The 18,801-nt window shown below is 50.0% G+C and overlaps 1 protein-coding gene across 1 annotated transcript; it reads left to right on the top strand.

The window, feature by feature from the left end:
- Window positions 1–10,730: 10,730 nt before the first annotated feature.
- GFI1 (growth factor independent 1 transcription repressor) lies at window positions 10,731–18,304 on the top strand. The gene is made up of 7 exons (XM_012661075.1): window positions 10,731–10,789; window positions 10,937–11,150; window positions 11,470–11,652; window positions 13,450–13,937; window positions 14,060–14,197; window positions 15,297–15,462; window positions 18,055–18,304. The coding sequence occupies exons 2-7, from the start codon at window positions 11,036–11,038 to the stop codon at window positions 18,231–18,233; spliced, it is 1,269 nt and encodes a 422-aa protein (XP_012516529.1). The 5' UTR covers window positions 10,731–10,789; window positions 10,937–11,035; the 3' UTR covers window positions 18,234–18,304.
- The last annotated feature ends 497 nt before the right edge of the window (window positions 18,305–18,801 follow it).

Below are 18,801 nucleotides of genomic sequence, written 5' to 3' on the forward strand. Positions count from 1 at the left end.
TTTCATAGTAGGTCAAACTCTACCCTAGGGTTGTCTATTAAAGCGTATGGATCTGAGTCTAGACAGCACAGAATAGCTGTATTCCAGGATTTAGCACAATCTCATCCTGTCATCAAATATTTATTAAAAACTCAATAAGGAGAAGCAATTTTCAGGGAGGATTATTTGAAGCATACATCAACTTATACACTTTTTCAGACAGTCTAGTCGAAAACATATCCATGGATTAAACCGGATCAGTAGACAGCTGGTACCTTGCTAGGCAGTCATAGTTTCCCAAAGTATAGTCTTTACCAAACTGCACTTTTATGTTATGTCGACAAATTCTGTTGAGTAGTATGAGGAATAGCAACTTTTGTTGCATCTATTTTAAGGATGTATGAAAACACTGTTCATTTTTAACACGATAACCACTTTTTAGGATCCTAGAGAGAAATATGTTTGATCTTGGTAACAAGAATAGTTAATAATCATAGTTAATCTCAACTTTGTGATTAGAGAGTGTGTGTGAGAGAGAAAGAGAGAGAGAGAGAAGCAGGGGAGGGAGGGAAGGAGTAAAGGAAGGAGGGAGGGAAAGAGAAAAATATGTCCACCTACCCGCCGATTTCCTCTTCAAAGAATCCTAGCAAACACTGAGAAGTTTTGGTTGGAGAAATATCGTGAAATATGCCAAAGTTGAATGCCTTTCTACAATCTAAACTGTTAAATGCTTCACAAACCAGAAGCAAAAATCTCTTTGTGCAAAAATCAGATCACACTCTTCTGTAGCTGGTAGAATATTTTGATGCTCCAAAATCCTACCCCAGCCTCACATTTAGTGGGTCTCAGATTTGTAGCAGGAACTGCAACGTACTGACTGGCAAAAGAAAAGTTCTGGCCGGGAGTGGTGGCTCACGCCTGTAATCCTAGCACTCTGGGAGGCCGAGGCAGGCGGATCGTTCTGAGCTCAGGAGTTCGAGACCAGCCTGAGCAAGAGTGAGACCCCGTCTCTACCAAAAAATGGAAAGAAATTAATTGGACAGCTAAAAATATATGTAGAAAAAATTAGCCGGGCATGGTGGCGCGTGCCTGTGGTCCCAGCTACTCGGGAGGCTGAGGCAGGAGGATCACTTGAGCCCAGGAGTTTGAGGTTGCTGTGAGCTAGGCTGACGCCACGGCACTCGCCCCAGGCAAGAGAGTGAGACTCTGTCTCAAAAAAAAAAAAAAAAGAAAAGAAAAGTCCTGTGTCCCAGGCCGGATGGCCGTCTCAGAGGCCTGGGGCAGGAGGGAGATATTCTTCATTCATTCTCTCCTTTATTCCCCTTCCTTGCTGCATTCGCTTCTCAGTGGGTCGAAGGAGAGCAGAGGAGCCATATCCCCTCTGTGCCCACATCTGGCACAGTGCATGACGTTCCACCATTGTCCAGTGAACGTTTGCTGAATTGAACTGTGCAATTGCGTCCACAAACTCCGTCCTCCCCTGAGGATGTGCCAGCGCCGGCCTTTCCCTCCTTCAGGCCTCAGTGGCTGCTTTTAAACCAGCCTCTACACTGTCACCCCTGGGTTAGCATCCTGAGCAGAGTTTGCATCTGGGCTCTGTCCTCCTCTGGAAGTGCTGCCTGAGGAAGGCAAATCCCTCTGAGTCTATTCCCACAGCCTGTCGATTGGGGTGGCTAGAGACAGTGGATAGAAGGGCCTCCGACAACGCCTCCAATAACTAAATCAACAAATGCCCACTCTATGCTTTACGTTGATTAACTTGCTGAATCTGTGCAAGAACCTATGAGGTAGTTGCTGTTATTATAATCACGTTTATAGATGAAGAAACTGAGGTACGGAGAGGTTAGGAACTTGTCTGAGGATGGTAAATGGCAGAGCGGGAATTTCCAGACCACAGAAACCTGGCTCAGCGGCCGCGCGCTTCATTCTTCCGCTCCGCTCCCTCCCGGCTACTGCGGTGTTCATAATTTTTCTTGGCACAGGTAGAATAATTGCGCTCATTCAGGAAAATAATTTATCAGTATGTGTTCATAGACTTTAAAAGGCTTAGCTTTTGATCCAATAAGGGAATCACTTCTGTTTATGAATCCTAAAGAAAGAATTCTACATACAGAAAAACCCAAGTGCAGTTTAAACAACAAAAAAAACACAGCATCATTTATAGTAGAGAGAAAAGGGAAACAATCCAACTATCTAATAACATAATAAATAAAATCACAGCCATCATCTAAATGGACAGTTATATGATATGGTCATAGCATGTAAAATATACATCTAGACTTTTTTTTAAGACTAAAAAAAATACTCCAAAATATTACTAGTGGTTGAACTTAGGTAATTCAAGGTAGATATGGAGCGTGTTTTACTTTTTCTTTTATATACTTTACAAATGTTCTACCATATAGCCATGCTGCTTTCAGAAACTTCAATGCTGTTATTTTCCGGGCCTCTGATGAAGCAGCATGCCAGATAAGCCCACACTGCTGGGGCGACGGGTTGAGGCCTTGCATCAGGAGGGGAGGGGATATGCCCCCTCTCTTCCACTCCATCCTCATCATCTCCCAAGCCTGTGACAGGTACATAACTTTTGGCTCAAAGCTTTTCCACTCTGTGCTGGATGTATTAATAGAATAAGCAGTGTGGTTTGGAGGGGAAAAAATCAAGATTTATAATCAACATTTTTGATTGGATTAAAAAAGCTGCTGGTGCTGGGCTCAGTGGCTCAAGCCTGTAATCTGAGCACTTTGGGATGTCAAGGCAGGAGGATCTCTTGAGGCCAGGAGTTCGAGACCAGCATGGGCAATAGCAAGACACCCCCTACCCACCTCCATCCCATCTCTGCAAAAAATAAAAAAATTAGCTAGCACAGTGGCCCATGCTTATAGTCACACCTACTCGAGAGGCTGAGGCAGGAGGATCATTTAGGCCCAGGAGTTTGAGGCTGTGGTGAGCTATGATGACACCACTACACTCTAGCCCAGGCAACAAAGAGAGACCTTGTCTCAAAAAAAAAAATAGCTGCTAGTTATCAGAGGCTGGGAGGCTGGGCTTCTTGAACCACGGGTGTCCTTATCCATAAAACAAAAATGACCAGAATGCCTGCCTTGGAGAACTGCCAGCCTTCCCTCCTCTTCCTTGAGGCCCAGGACAGCAGTGGCAGAGCTAGAACACCCACATGGGCTGCGTCTGCTTGCCACCAGTTCAAGCTGTCCTTCTCTCTGGGGTGTGTCTCTCGGGGTGAATTCTGGTGGCCTTCGCATGGGCTGATCCTCAAAGCAGAGCCTGAGTCTGGTGCAGACAGTGACAGTCTGAGGCTTCCAGAAACTTCAACTCCCACCTGACCTCCGGGTATGGGGTCAGACATTTCATCTAGGACAGTTGTGCTTTGTAATTTTTAAAAGTTACAATATATAGGCTGTACTATTTTAAAGTGAAGTGTCTCATCTGGGGTAGGGTGAAATGATCACCAAACATCCTGGAGGAAATGATGAAAAACTCAAAAGAAAAATAATTTTGCATTTTCTGTCTCATTTTCCATTCACCAAGTAAAATCTACTCCTTTTTTCCCCATACAATTTCATGCTGGGTATGTTTCTATGAAGATTCATATCATGCAGCCCACTCATAAGATGACACTTCGTTCAGTCAATCTGTTCTTAGGAACAGTGTAAAAATACGTATGTGGTGAGGTTAACTATTTTTTTATTTGAACTCTGAACACCAAAGCTAACAGCCCCCTCTCTCTTCAGATGTTTGAAATTCTTTATGTAAAAGCTTAAATTTTATAGATCATATTTTATAATGTAATGAGATTTAAATATATCAGGCCCAAAATGTTTATTAAAAGAAAATAATGGTTTTCTTCATGTCTGAAAGGTAAAGAATATTAACATAAGACTGAGTCTTACATGTGTCTTAATCTGTTTATCTCCAAACTTCTCCGTTACTTAATTTCCCAGTTACCCACTTCCTACAAATGATGGTACCATTAAGTGATATTCTGACTTATGGTATCATTTGAATTTTATTTTGCTAGCCTGCTACTTGTAAGAGTAGAAGGGAGACAATTCTCTTACCCAATATGTAAGTTAAGGCATCACACAATTGTCACTTTGCATTTATTTTCCTTGAATTCATACAGTTTAGAAAAAAATGTAATTCTTATTTCAATCTGGCCACACCCATCAAGACAGCGAATTCGAAGATAAAAATTAAGTTGTTTTTTTAATACTGTGAGGACAAAACTATGACAATATGACAGGGTGTGGCCACTGTCTAAAAAGTACTTCTTGTACATAAAATAAAGACCAGTTCTATGTCTGGTCTTAATCCAGGTCTAACTTTTCCATAGTTTATTTTTATAGTCTTTTAACTGTTTATTGAGTGATGTGAATTCTTTTGGCTTATGCATTACATAAACATGTTATCCAAAACACTTGTTCTAGTATGTAGCGAGGGCCATAAAAATATTCATTGTTGGATACAGAAATTCTACCCCTAAAAATACAACCTAAAGAAATAATTTAAAATGTGGGGATAGCTATATCCAGAAAACTTTTTGTCGCATTACTTGAAATAGTAAAAAAATGGAAACAAGCTAAATACTAAGATGAAGGTGACTGAGTAAATTACAGTGATCTAGTTGATAGAATATTTTTACAACAATTGAAAATAATGAAAGATTATATTTAAAAAGCAAGATGATTGTCATGATTTTTAAATAATTTTCACTATAAAAATAGTTTATGTTCCATTCAAGAAAATATGAAAAATAAAGAGAATAGAAAAAAGAAATATGATTATAATATTCAGTGAGAAAGCAGAATATACAGGTATATCTATGATATGATTACAATTTTTTAAACTTTTAAAATTTTTGTTTAAATAATAGAGACTGGGTCTCACTATGTTGTCCAGGCTGGTCTTGAACTCCTGGACTCAAGCAATCCTCCTGCCTCCACCTCCCAAAGTGCTGGAATTATAGGAATGGGCCACCACGCCTGGCCTTATTACAATTTTCTTTTAAAGAACAGAGCAAGACTGTTGGAATGTTGTTTTACTGGGCTTTATTCTTTTCTTTATCAGATTGTATGTAATATAACTTACAATGAAAAATATCTATTTTTCAAAACCAAGGACACCTTCACTTGCAGCATTCTTCCATTTCTGTCACCCAGATGAATCTGTGAAGTGTGGAAATCAAAGGATTACCCCACAAGTCTTACAAGGTAGGTACTAGTATTCTGACTTTACAGGTGAGAAACAGAGGCTGGGACAGTTTAGCTAACTTGCCCAAGGTCTCAAAGTTAGTACTGGCAGAACAGAGATTGACAATCATGTCTGACTGTCTTTAAAATGCCTGAACTCTTCTTTTCTCCTCCAGATAGTATCACTGGGAGGATCAAACAAGGCAAACATTACAGAAATGTGTGCTAGAAATGGGGGCATTGTCCCTCTCTGGGGTTTCAGGATCACCCACTATTCCCATGTCCCCCTCAATAGAACTAAGATCATAACTGTGAAGCTTTGTGGAAAAAATAAACAAGAGACTGGTAATATTCTGTTACATTTTCTTTTTTTAAATGTCTCAAATCTTTTGTTGTAGGGAAATTCTGATCTATGAGACACTGCTTGAAACAAATGGGTCAGTGGCCAGAGCTTGGAAATGTTTGTGATATGAGAAGGTCATTTGTTAGTTAGTATCTACAAATACATTATTATTGTTATATAGAAGCAATTAATAAATTACTGAAAAATTAGTAAATTTAAAATTCTTTTTAAAGAAAGCACCTGTTTATAGAAAATTATGCCCTAAATATACATTTTGTTTATCATTAGATCTATTTCAGCCCAAAGGAATATATAGGGTTGGGGGGTAGCTTTTAAAAATGTGTGTGGGGTGTGTCTTACTCCCTTCCCCCTCAGTTTAATAGTAAACAAGAGGTAGTTTGGAGTAGTGAGAAGAGGTTCTTATTACTTCTAGTCCTGGCTCTTTACTGCTCCTCGGCAAGATTCTTAATGTCTCTGGGTTCCCCTCTTCTTACCTTTCTCCTATGCTCCCCCAAGTGTGGGAGTCACACTTCAACACTATACATCTGGGAGATGACCTGACCTCACTAATTAGATATTTTTAATGTGTATTTATCTGAATTAGTAATATATCTACATGGTTCAAAACGTAAAAGACATAAAGGGAGATGCAGCGCCATCTTTCTCCCACCTGTTCCTTTCTGGGTATCCCTGTGCCAGTTTCCAGGTTTATTTTGCAAACTCAGAAATTCCTAGAGACTATGAAGGGCAAATGGAAAGCAGTATGACTAAATTAAATCTGAATGGAAGAGATTTATTCTAAGGTGATACTGCTCTAGGTGCTTATTTGCTCCCTTTATAGGCTCTCCCAAGTTCTCTGAGACTTCAAACAGCAACATTCAACTAAATTACTAAATAGCCACGACACCTTTTCAAGCAATTTGACTTTGACCTTGATAATGTGCAAAGGAAATGGTTCAGCCATTTCTCTAGAACTTGGTTGATAAGAAATTTTATTCTGTCCCACCAGAAATAAAATTTTAGCAAAACGTCCTTAATTTCCCTTCAGCTAATCTAGTATTTGTAATCTTTCTAAGATTGCTTATGTCTGCATTTATTTATAAACAGTGTGTTGAGCAAGGGAACAGTAGTGTAAGGAGGACAGATAGGCAGACAAGATGTGTGTCTAGCCTACATTACAGGTATAGGCCCTTGCTGAATGAAACGTCTAATTTATTAAAGCGTCCTTGAAGCACTCCTGTGCTAATCAAATATTTTCCATAAATGTTTAAATTTACAATGCAAAATAAAATTAATTTTAAAAACTACTTTCTAGGGAAAGGGCATTAAAGGATTTTTTTTCACCCATGACAGCTTTGGATTAATCTAAGATATGGTAGTTATTTTGCAAGAGCTAGGGAACACCACCCACTTCTGCTCGTCTGACATTGGAGGTTTATTGTGCAAGAAGTAGTGATCAAAATCCAACTCAATCCATTTGGAAAAGTGATGTGATTACAAGGACATCCATCACCATCATGAAAAAGTATAGGCTTTGAGTATACACAGCAGGCCACACACTATGGACCATGGCATATCGTCTAGCACTGGAGGTTGCTGCATTTGTTAATTTGTTTGTGGACAAGGTTTTAAAGGGTTTTTTTCCTGGTTCTATTAATAGAATTAAGTAACTAATTAATCCCATTCATTTATTCAGTTCGCACACATTTGTTAAGAGCCTACCGAGGACATAATGATCAAGATTCGGTACCTACCCTCATGAAACACACAATCCGAGCGAAGGTTTATTTTTCAGTAGTCATCAGGTTGTGCTTTTACGGCGCTTTACTGCTTCCCCTGGGACCCGGTGCCTGGGTATGACCTCAGGCGGCGGCAGAGCCGCAGCGCGAGGTCCCGCTTTCCCTGGCTTGCCGGGGCGGGGCCGGGTCAGCCCAGCAGCCGCCGTCGCTGCCCCCGCGCGCTCCCTCCCGCGCGGCCTTTAATTTCGCAGCTCTGACCACCGGAAATTAGCCGAAGGCTGAGCGGACCCAGTGGAGAGCGGGCGAGCCGCGCCGGGCGGGTGCGCCCACCGGTCCCGCCGGGCGCCCGAGGGACGCGCCGCCAGGGCCCTCTCCGCCGGGGGCTCGGCGCTCGCCCACCTCTTCCAAATTTAACCATTACCTAAATCCGAAGGGAAATGAGCAAACCTCTCGGATTGGGTGTCAAGGTATTTTCAGCCTCGTTGGGCGTATTTATCCCGAAGTGTTTCCACAACAAGCTATTTCGGGGCCGCGGGGCAGGTTTCGCTCTGCGGACGCCGTGGCCACTTGCCGGGCTCCAGGCCGGCGGCACCGCGGGCCGGTGATTCACGGCCGACCGGGGGTGGCGCAGCCCAAGCAGGCATCGGGGTTGGGGGTGATCGTGACCAGGGGAGCGAAGAGGCTTCCTCGGAGCGGGGCGCCCCCACCCCTCGCGCTCCAGTCAATCTGTGTCCTGAATCTGTGACTTCTTCTCGCTGCGGAAGTCTCCCAGGAGCCAAGAATAGTTCGTTTTATTTCGAGTCATTTCTAGTGCCTGAGGTCGGGACCTACGGGTTCCCCCAACCCCCGCCGTCCCACAGAGAAAAAGCGGGGAGGGCCGTGAAGGGGCGCCCAGGACGCGGGCTGGAAGGGCAGGCCCCCCGCCCGCCTCCCAACCTCTTGCTCAAAAGAGGAGCCCGCCCGGCCGCCCGGGGTGGGGGGAGGCTGGGGAGCAGGTCTAAGAGGGCTATGCGAGCTACTCTGTAACGCTCAGGAAGTGAAGCTTGTGGTTTTGGGGGCTGAGCTCGGAAGAAGATTAAAAAAAGAGAGAGAGACACACACAGAGCGGTCTCTCCCGAAAGCAAGATTCCGTTTGAAAACTTTAGGAGCGCGGCGCCCGCGCCCTGACCCCGCAGGTAGGTCCGCTGAGCCAGTTCTGCATCTCCCGTCCTGGCGGGGGTCGGCCACCGAGACCCGCAGGTCTCTGGCGCTGCGGGGGCGACCAGAGGGCACAGCCGGGTTCCCACTTGCCGCCGGCCGCTGTGCGTGAGCCGGAGAGCTCTGGTCACCGGGTTAGGGCACGACTCGCGCAGCAGGACTGGAAATTTGGAGCACGGGGGGCGTGCCAGACGGTCCAGTGGTTCAGCAGGAGAGCGGAATCCACCCGGGAAGGAAACATCTGGTGGGGAGCCGGCGGGAGCTGGGCTTGGGAGGCCGCCCCCTCAGCGCCTTCAGCTCCCGCCTTCCCGGGTCCAGATCACGAGGAGAGGCCGGGAGGGCCTGCGCGCGCTGAGGGGGCTGCCCCGCCTCGCGGCCACCAGCTGCAACGCGGGGTTGCCTTCCCACGCGCTGAGCCCTCAGCCCTCACACCCTCTACCTCCTGCATCACCACCCCCGCAACCAGCAAAGCGGGCCAGGGAGCGAGGGAGGCATGGGTTTGCAGCCCAGGGGGCAGGCCGCCTGGTTCGCCTGGTCTCTCGTGGTCCCTGCCAGCTCAGATCCAGCGCGGTTGCTGACAGCGACCCCGCCCCGCACCCGCGCCGGCGAGCGGACCCACAGGCCACGAGGCGTCTGATGTCTCCGGGACACGACCCCGCCCCGCACCCGCCCTGCTCCCAGCCAATGCAGGTCTAAACTGCAGTGACACTCTTGGGATAGCTTCACCCCGTTTTCCTTTTCTTCCCAGTTTCATGGTTTTTTAAAGACTTGTTTTTAGCGTTTGTGGCGTCTAATTGTACGGCCAAGGAGTGCAGGAAGCGGCAGAAACCCAGCCGTGGACGCCAGTCCAGACGAAGGCGGATGGCACCTTCACCCCTAGGGGCATTCTAGCGTTTAGGTCGCGGGAAACATCGCTGGGGCCCCACGACCATGTCCCAGCTGTCTTTTGTCCCAGGTCTGTCCCCACTCCTTCTCTGGGGAAGGGGACACCACGAGGCTGCGGATCTGGAAAAGGGGGCGTGCAACCTCCACGGACTGAGTCCCTGAAGACTCATTTTGAGCCAAGAGCGCCAACGGACGGACTTATACTGTGCCCTGCTTCTGGCCCTGGGCGCCCAGCGGCTCCTAGTCTGGCAGTCTAAACTGCGCGAAGGCCAAGGACTGGGGGTCCTGACCCAGCCCAGAGTTCCCAGCGCCCTTGTTTCTGAACCAGCCGAGGCCAAAGAGAGCTGCTGAGCCCGAATGGGCTGCAGCTCGTGAGTGAACTCAGACCGCATCGCCTTCAGCCCGCAGGAAGGCAGATTCGTTTACCCCAGACCTCTTTGGCCACGGGGTCCCGCCCCCGCCGGCCGCGAGCTGAGCTGGAGGCGCAGCCCCTCCTCCCCGTCAGGCTCAGATTTCGACCCAGGATTAGGTGAACTGATTGGGGTTAACGAGAGCGACGCAGCGGACAGCTAGCTCCCCTGGGGCTCGCGCCCGAACCCCGGCTTTCTGGCTACTGCCAGTGCAGCCTGAGAGCTCTGGCGTCTTATTTGTCCTCTAAACTGTCGGTGCACCTCGGACTTGGGACACAGCGCATTTCCCAGTCAGCTTGCGCGGATCGGGCTCCACTTCCCTAGGACAAGATTTTGGGGGACAGAACGGAAAAGGCCTTTTCCCGGGACCTGGTTTCCGAGGTTAGGTCTCTATCGTCTGGGGTGTCTCGACGAGGCTCCGGCCTGTGCCCGCCACACTTGCAGCTCCGGGGCCAACTGTTTCCCCACGTGGGGCACGAGTGAGGGGCGAGTGGGATTACCGGATGCGAGTTTCTCCCGGGGCGGGGGTTGATCCTCGGCCACTCCCCTCACCTTCCTGTCCCTCTGCTCTCCCGCCTCCCTTCTCAGGCCTCAGCTGCCCCCGGTCCCTCCGCTACTGTCCCCCCAACCCCGCCCTTCAGTCCTGTCTAGTGCGCGCCGCCCCTGTCCCCCTTTCTCTCCAGTCTGTAGCGGGCTCCTGAAGGTCTTGGCTCCCTGCGCCTTCCGGGTCCTCGACCACTGACGCATCCCCGGCCCCTAAACTGATCCGCGCGTCTCCACCCTCCCTTCCCGGCCGCAAAGCAGAGCCAAGCAGGTCGAGTTGGGGTAACCGATCCGTTGGGGACTACCACTCTCCGGAGAGTTTGATTTCGGGAACTGGCTTTGCTAGGGAAGAGGAGGGGCGTGGGGGGGCGTGGGCAGGGCAGAGGAAAGGGGCCTGAGCCAGGGCCCCAGGACAGTTTTTGCAGCTGAGCTGTGGCAGTGGCGGCGGCGGCAGCGGGCTCGCGCCACCTGTCCAAGTGCCACCTGGTGAGCGCGGCGCGGCGGGGCCAAGCCCCTCCTCCCGCGGCCCTTCTTTACTCCTCTCTGGCCCACGCTCTCCCTCCGCCTGGGTGCCCAGTCCCCGGCCCGGGGGGTGCTGACTTGCGTTTGCACCCGGTTTTCTTCCCCTCTCAGGTCTCTGCCGGGCTGGAGCTGAGCAAGCACTCGGAGTGACGGTGGGCTGACGGCTGCTCCAGGGACCCTTGAGCGGAGTGGGGAGAGCGCCAAGCCACCATGCCCCGCTCATTCCTCGTCAAGAGCAAGAAGGCTCACAGCTACCACCAGCCGCGCTCTCCAGGAGCAGACTATTCCCTCCGTTTGGAGAATGTACCGACGCCCAGCCGAGCAGGTGCGAGGCGCTCGCGGGCCAGGCGGGGCTACCCTCAGGGACGCTTACTCTGCACCCGGCCACACCATTCTCCGGGAACTGGGAGGGCGGCCCCAACGCCCCCTTCGCTGCCGTTTTTGTTTCCTCTGTCCTGGTTCTTCCTGGGCTTGTCGCCTGGGTGCTACCGCCTCTTTGCGCCTGCCCTGGGATCCGGGAAGGTTCCCGGCCGCGTCTGGGAGGAGAGGGGACGCTTCGGTTCCACGGTCTGGAGGGCGCCGCTCCAGAACCATCAGGCTCAGCAGCGCCCAGCCTGAACCCCTCTCCTGCCTCCTCTCCGCAGACAGCACTTCGAGTGCAGGCGGGGCTAAGGCGGAGGCCCGGGACCGTTTGTCCCCCGAGTCGCAGCTGACCGAGGGCCCCGACAGAGCCTCCGGGTCCCCAGACAGCTGCGAGGACAGCGTCTGCGATCAGAGCTCGGAGTTTGAGGACTTCTGGAGGCCTCCGTCGCCCTCCGTGTCTCCAGGTAGGGGCCCGTTGGGAGCTCCTAGGGCGGGGACCGCAGGGACCCCGCGGCGAGGAGGGAATCGACATGACCTTGGGTGTAGAAATGCTAAATGGGTGACGGAGAGTCTTTCCAGGAGCAGGGAGCTTGTTCTTGCGGGAAGGAGCCCAGTGGGGAGGCATCCGGCTTCTCTGGGCCCCCGACAACTTGCACGCCCGATCTATTGCCTTCATCCAAGGCGGTGAGACCCTGCCTGCTTGTCCCTTACACGCGTTTGCGCAGAGCTGGCCGGTGAGAGAAAACAAACCAGCGGTCTCGACTGGCAGCAATGTCGACATTTCGTTTTCTGACCAGAGCTGATTGTTTAGAAAGTGCTAGGATCCCAGAATCTAGACCTCCAAGCCTCAACCAAACGGAGGCCTGGGCATTCTGGGCCTGGCAGGGATAGGCGCCAGGCGGAAGCGGTCCGGGACGAAAATCTCAGCCTGCTGCTTGGTCTTCGCAGGGGCCGATTGGGGGCCTGTTTCATTTTTCGTTTTGCCAGGTTCACGCAGCCTCAGGGGACCAGCCTTGGGTTTCATTTTAGAGAGCAAACCAGCTTCGGGCAAACCGAGTGACTGCACGTTGAGGGGGGGTAGGGCGGGGGCGCGGGGGGTGTCTCGGGTCCTGGCCGCGGGAACGAATGAGCAGACCAGACCGATTCTGCCAAGGGCCGGTTATATCCAGATTATATTTACTAGTTTTATAAGATACTACTACCACCACTACCCATTCCACACTCAGTGAGTTGACTTGGCTAAACCCATGGCTCCAGCGAGTGCGTCTGGGAGCCCGCGGCAGGAGGGTTCTTCCTGGCTGTGCACCAAATGGCCCGGCAAGGAATGGGTGCCGCTGGAACGCCTCCGACTGAAACTCGGGGTACAGCCTCTCAGTGAAGAGGCAAGCCTGGATGGGAGTGTGTGCGTGCGTGTGTGTTTGTGTCAGATTCGTTTGGTATCTAGTTTTAGCAAAATTCACGTGGGTGGACGTGCAGCAGGCTGAGGATTCAGAAAACTGTTGCCCTTGCAGGTGGTGGCTAAACCTTATGAATAACTATAAAATCATTCTCTGAGAAATTGAGAAATTCTAGTTTTTCCCTCCATCAAACTATAACAGGAATGGGAATGGGGAGTATTTGGTGGGCAGTTCAAGCCCAAAGCTCCTTTCCCGCTGCCCCTTTGCTACCTGCTCTGGACACTTAACTTTGAGGAAACTTCCGGTTTTTTTCAGATATATACGTTTCAGGTAGTCCGGGGCCGCATTTTATTGACTCTCTCCCTCCTTGCTCATGGATCCCGGGAAGAAAAAGGATTAAGAACACGTAGGGGCTGGGAGAGTGCCGGCGCTGGTGGCTGGACCTCCGCCCAGGAGCGCTGTCCAGGGCCGGAACAGTCGCCGCCTTCTCCTCTAGTATAGCTCGTCTCTGAGCATTTACTGACGCACCTTTCCCCATGGGACTTCTAGGTGCCAGGGTTCAGCCACTAAATAGCCTCGTAACGCCCAGCGCTGCCGCTATCCTCGCACAGATTTTACCTCTCTCCTCACTCGAGGTCATTTAAGTTGTCTGTTGCCCTGTCGCCTCCAGCGCCCCAGAGACCCCAGGGCCCCGGCCGCGTTTTACCCGGGGGCGTGCCCAGCAGCTAGCGCAGCCCCCGGCCGTGCTCTGCTCAAGTTCTGTGTGCCCCGCCGTCTGCAAACACGCCGAGCCCTCAGGCGCCGCCGGGCGGCCTCCACCCCGCCGTCTAAAGCCTGACCGGACGCCCTCTTGTGCCTCCACAGCCTCGGAGAAGTCGATGTGCCCGTCGCTGGACGAAGCCCAGCCCTTCCCCCTGCCTTTTAAGCCGTACTCGTGGAGCGGCCTGGCGGGTTCTGACCTGCGGCACCTGGTGCAGAGCTACCAGCCGTGCGCCGCCCTGGAGCGTGCTGCGGGCCTGGGCCTCTTCTGCGAACGCACCCCGGAGCCGGGCCACCCGGCCGCGCTGTACGGCCCAGAACGGGCTGCGGGCGGCGCGGGGGCTGGGGCGCCAGGGAGCTGTCGCGCAGGGGGCGGCGCCGCTAGCAGCGCGGGCCTGGGGCTCTACGGCGACTTCGGGCCCGCGGCAGCCGGCCTGTATGAGCGGTCGACAGCAGCGGCGGGCGGGCTGTATTCAGAGCGTGGCCACGGGCTGCACCGGGACAAGGGCGCTGGCGTCAAGGTGGAGTCCGAACTGCTGTGCACGCGCCTGCTGCTGGGCGGCGGCTCCTACAAGTGCATCAAGTGCAGCAAGGTGAGGCTCTCGCACTCCCCGGCCTCGCTGGCCACGCGCCCGCATCCCCGGCCCGCGCCCCTCCAGCCCCCGCGCCCCGCGGCCCCTCTCAGCGGCCTTCTCCCCGGCCCCACCCACCTCAGGTGTTCTCCACTCCGCACGGGCTCGAGGTGCACGTGCGCAGGTCCCACAGCGGCACCAGACCCTTTGCCTGCGAGATGTGCGGCAAGACCTTCGGGCACGCGGTGAGCCTGGAGCAGCACAAAGCCGTGCACTCGCAGGTAAGCGCGGGGCGCACGGCTAGCGCAGCCCTGCTTAGGTCTTTGCACTCGGGGATCCTCTCCGTGCAGCACCAGCAGCTCTCCGCCTGGCTGTTTTCTCCCAACTGCTTCCAGTCTTCTCCCCCAACCCCTCCACAGTGTCCCCTTGCCCTGGTGTAGATATGTGGGGAAAGTAGGTGGTGGCCGGCTCAGGACTTGAGGGCAGCCTAGATTTTGGTGTCTCATCATTGTGAACCTGGAAAGTACGATTTCAATCATTACTCTGAGGAAGGTTTGCACGGACTCGTGCTGCTGACATATCAGATTTATTAGCTGTTGCTTTTTGTGGCTTCTTTTCATCAAATAGTTGTCACTTAATCTGCATTGACCCCTCTCAACTGCAAATGCAGGATCTCAGCTCATTCAGAGCACCCAGTAGTATATCTACTCCGCTCTTCTTTCATTCATTCGTTTGAAAATATCTGTTGCCTAACTTCCAGGTGCCAAGTACTTGAGAATCCTGTATCACACAAGGTCCTTGCCCGCGTGGAGATTACAGTTTAGCTGAGAGACAGAGGGTAGATGAGCAAATCGATATACTAATAACTAGCTAGAATAGGAGAACGCTTACTTACAAAGTCATATTAACTAAAAATTTTGTGAGTTTTACCTCTAGGAAAGAAAAAAGAATAAACATGATAACAATAAAATGAACAAAGTCTTATCAACTAAAAAGAGTATCAGTCCATCTCCCCCAACACCCACACTGGCTGGGGGAGGGGGGCATCTCAAGTGACTGAGGTCTAAGCCTTTTGCTGAGGAGGGTGGAGAAGTGTGTGTAAATGGGTGTCAAAAAAGCAGGGTGTGGATATGTTTTTGCCATGGGGTGTGGAGGTTTGTGGGTAAAAAGTGTTTTGGTAGAAAAAATGTTGAAGGGTGGTGGGTGTCAAAGGATAAGGGCGGGGAGTGTGGAGACTGGATATAAATGGGGCAGGGAGGATGATGGGACAGGTTATATGGAAGGAGAGTGCTGGATTTGGGGATTTTAGAGTCAGGTTATGGTGAGGGGAGTGGCAGCCTAGGTGACAGCAGTAGGAGTGCCGCATCTTTCTCTCTGCAGGAACGGAGCTTTGACTGTAAGATCTGTGGCAAGAGCTTCAAAAGGTCATCTACACTGTCCACACACCTGCTCATCCACTCAGACACCCGGCCCTACCCCTGTCAGTACTGTGGCAAGAGGTTCCACCAGAAGTCAGATATGAAGAAACACACCTTCATCCACACGGGTGAGCTGAAGGCCCTTGGCTTGTAGGAAACATTCTGAAACCGATGTATTGTAACTCACCTTCTCTATGATATTCTGGCCCTAATGAGTGGTGGATGAGGTCTTCCAGATGGAGTTAATCACTGCTGTGTGTTAAAGAAAACAAAGAGGCAAGCTTCTCTTACATTCATTTATAGACGTGATTCTCCCCAGAGTGGCCTTGACTTGGGGCTGTGTCTGAAGACCACTCGGCAGGTCAGCTTGCAGGTTTTCTGTCCCTGGGAAGAATATTTTCCTCTACTTTAGCAGCTGCTTCCACTACTGCCTGCTCTGGGTGAAATATGACGCTTCAGGGTTCTCTCCGTTGCTCTCAATGTTTACTAGCGATTGAGGACTTTCTCTAATGCTCCCACCCAGCCTTTTGGGGGAGGGACTCAGGAGTGGCCTCTCTGACTACATTTTTAGGAGTCTAAAAGCTCATTCTGATTTAGGAGGAAAAAACAATGGCAAATATTACTAAGCTCTCTGCTAAGCACTTTTAAAATGCATAATCTCATTTTATGCTCACATCTTTGAGAGGTAGAGACTACTCCTTACCCTCATTTTAGAGATGGGGAAAATGAGGCACAGAAGGGCTAGGTAACCCGCCCAAGGTCACACTGCTAGCAAATGACAGGGCCAGAGCTCAAATTCAAATCTGTCTGACTTCGCAAATGTCTATGTTCTTGAACATGGTTTATCACATTCTACTTTCAGAGTCATGGAGGTTGGTAGATACAGAAAGCTGCTATTCACTTATTGCCCTTTTCAAAATATTAGCAAGTTTATGCCATAGTAATGATAACTCCTTACCTGTTATAATGCTTTATAATTTTAAAGGGCTTTCACAGCTATCATTTCATTTGATCCTGCTGCTACTCCTTAAAGTAGAAGGAACTGTTCTTACCATCCTGAAACTCAGAGAGATTCAATGATTTGCCAAAAGTCAGACTGAGTGAATCGTGGAGCCATGGAATGCTCCGGCTTCCAATCCTGGACTCTTTCCCTAACATTTTATGTGCAGATGGGGGAGCCTGGAGCATTCTCTTTAATAGTCAGCAAGACATTTACATGAGACCCAGAATTTCTGACAATTCCTCACAATATATTTCAAATACCCACCACTGATGTTTGTAAATATGTTTAGGCAGTATAGATATTCTCATCAGAAAACCCAGAAAAACATCCTACTTTAATCTTTCCCCCTTACATGAAATTTCCATGTAATTCACTCCTTATAAGTAAAGGTATTCAGGACACTTATCAAAATGGAACTAGGATCTTGACTGAATGAAACATTAAGCCCTTATCAAAGACTTTCATTATATTAATAGAATTTGTTTCTTAGATGTGTTTGACCCTAAAGGGATAGGATAAGTTTTGATGGGTGATTCCTTATCAAGTAAATCTGAAGCCTGAAAGTAGAAAGAAGTACAAGAGGGACAGAGGGTTCCTCAAAATAAAAACTTCATCTCTTTTGCATTTTTTCCAGGGCTCAGCCCTGACTATAATGCCATGCTGGGGCTATTTGGAAATTCATGCCATTTACCCAAATGTTAAACAACATGTGAGATGGGGAGAGTGACAAAACCTCCTCATGTTCTTTCTGTTATTTATTAATTTATGGTGAAGAATTGCTGATATATAAAGAATCCTGTGATTAACCTCATAAAAAGAAAGTAAAATCAAGACAGAAAAGGATCAGCTACCTCAAGAAATACTTTGTGGCCCAAATGTGGATTTTTAGAATAAGACTTTGAGAAATGTCCATGTTTCAGATACATTCTGCTATCCTTCAAGAGTAAGAAAGACGCCAGGCATGGTAGCTCACATCTGTAATCCTAGCACTTTGGAAGGCCGAGGCAGGAGGATCATTTGAGGACAGGAGTTCAAGACCAGCCTGGGTAATAGTGAGACCTCATCTCTACAAAAGTTTTAAAAATTACCCGTGTGTGGTGGCACATGACTATAGTCCTAGCTACTCTGGAGGCTGAGGCAGGAGGATTGCTTGAGCGCAAGAGTTGGAGGCTGCAGTGAGCTACGATGACACCACTGTATTCTACCGCAGGCAATAGAGTGAGACCCTGTAATAAAGAGTAATAAAGAAGACAGGCTCACTGGTCCATACAAATTAACACCCACTTGGAAATTCAGATTTGAAAACTTCCTCTGAATTAGAACAGTCACACAGCTTTAGAACAGCTCCTCCCCTCCCCCTCCTGTTGAACATCTGTTCTGGGTGCTCTCTGCTTCTAAAGTCAAAGGAGTCCTCCCTGGGGTGGGGGTGGGACCATGGCTTTTGCTCTGTTTCCGTTTAGCAGGAAACGGTTTGAGGCCTTTGGCTGGGAACCCCCACTCAGAAAGTCTCCCTTTCACCTGGTGCACCCATGCCTTCCCAGGACTCGCATTGCAGGCTGGGAGTCAGTTCATGTTGGCAACACATCACCCTCCAAGTTGCTTGAAGGCCTTAGACTGTGGTGCAGCCAGCTGCTGCCAAGAGCATGTGGGTCACAGTGGGTCCCCTCTAGCTTTATCATAGACTCACACTTCTCCCCTCCCCCGTCCATCCCCGCAGGTGAGAAGCCCCACAAGTGCCAGGTGTGCGGCAAGGCATTCAGCCAGAGTTCCAACCTCATCACCCATAGCCGCAAACACACAGGCTTCAAGCCCTTCGGCTGTGATCTTTGTGGGAAGGGCTTCCAGAGGAAGGTGGACCTCCGGAGGCACCGGGAGACTCAGCATGGGCTCAAGTGAGCACCTGGTTGGCTGCAGGCAGCAGCTACACAACACTACAGAGGGCGTCCTCCCCGCTTGCCGCTACCCCCTTCCACTTCTCAGGCCCCCCAGGTCCAGTCTGCAGATCCCACCCAGGTGCTCCTTTGCCTTACTTCCTGGAGCTGCCAGAGGGGATGAGGTAACTTTTCAAAGTTCAGCTCAGAGTGGGAACAAAGGACTTACTGGGCTTTGGACACAAAGAAGCTCCTCCACACCTGAATATATGAAGTCAAGTGGGAATCAGATGAAGTCTTGGGCCCCACAGTCCTTCACATTCCCAACCCTGCTCCACCAACAGGAAGGTCCTTCAGGTTTCTTCCCTCCGCCTGGTCTACCCCAGACACTTGTGTGGAAGATGAGGAATCACCATTACAATGGGGACACATGCTAATGTTTTTATGTAGAAAGAAGAATGAGTGTTATTTTTATTTTTCCTTCTGGGGAGTCTGTTGACCCCTTTCTTTTGGGTACTGCCTGTAAATCTTGGAGGAATCATTTCTCCCCCTCAAAGACTGCTTCAGAAACTGATTTGAGGAAGGAATTTAAA

Source organism: Propithecus coquereli, unplaced genomic scaffold (genome assembly GCF_000956105.1).
Source record: "Propithecus coquereli isolate 6110/MARCELLA unplaced genomic scaffold, Pcoq_1.0 Scaffold7, whole genome shotgun sequence".
In the NCBI taxonomy this organism is placed as follows: domain Eukaryota; kingdom Metazoa; phylum Chordata; class Mammalia; order Primates; family Indriidae; genus Propithecus; species Propithecus coquereli.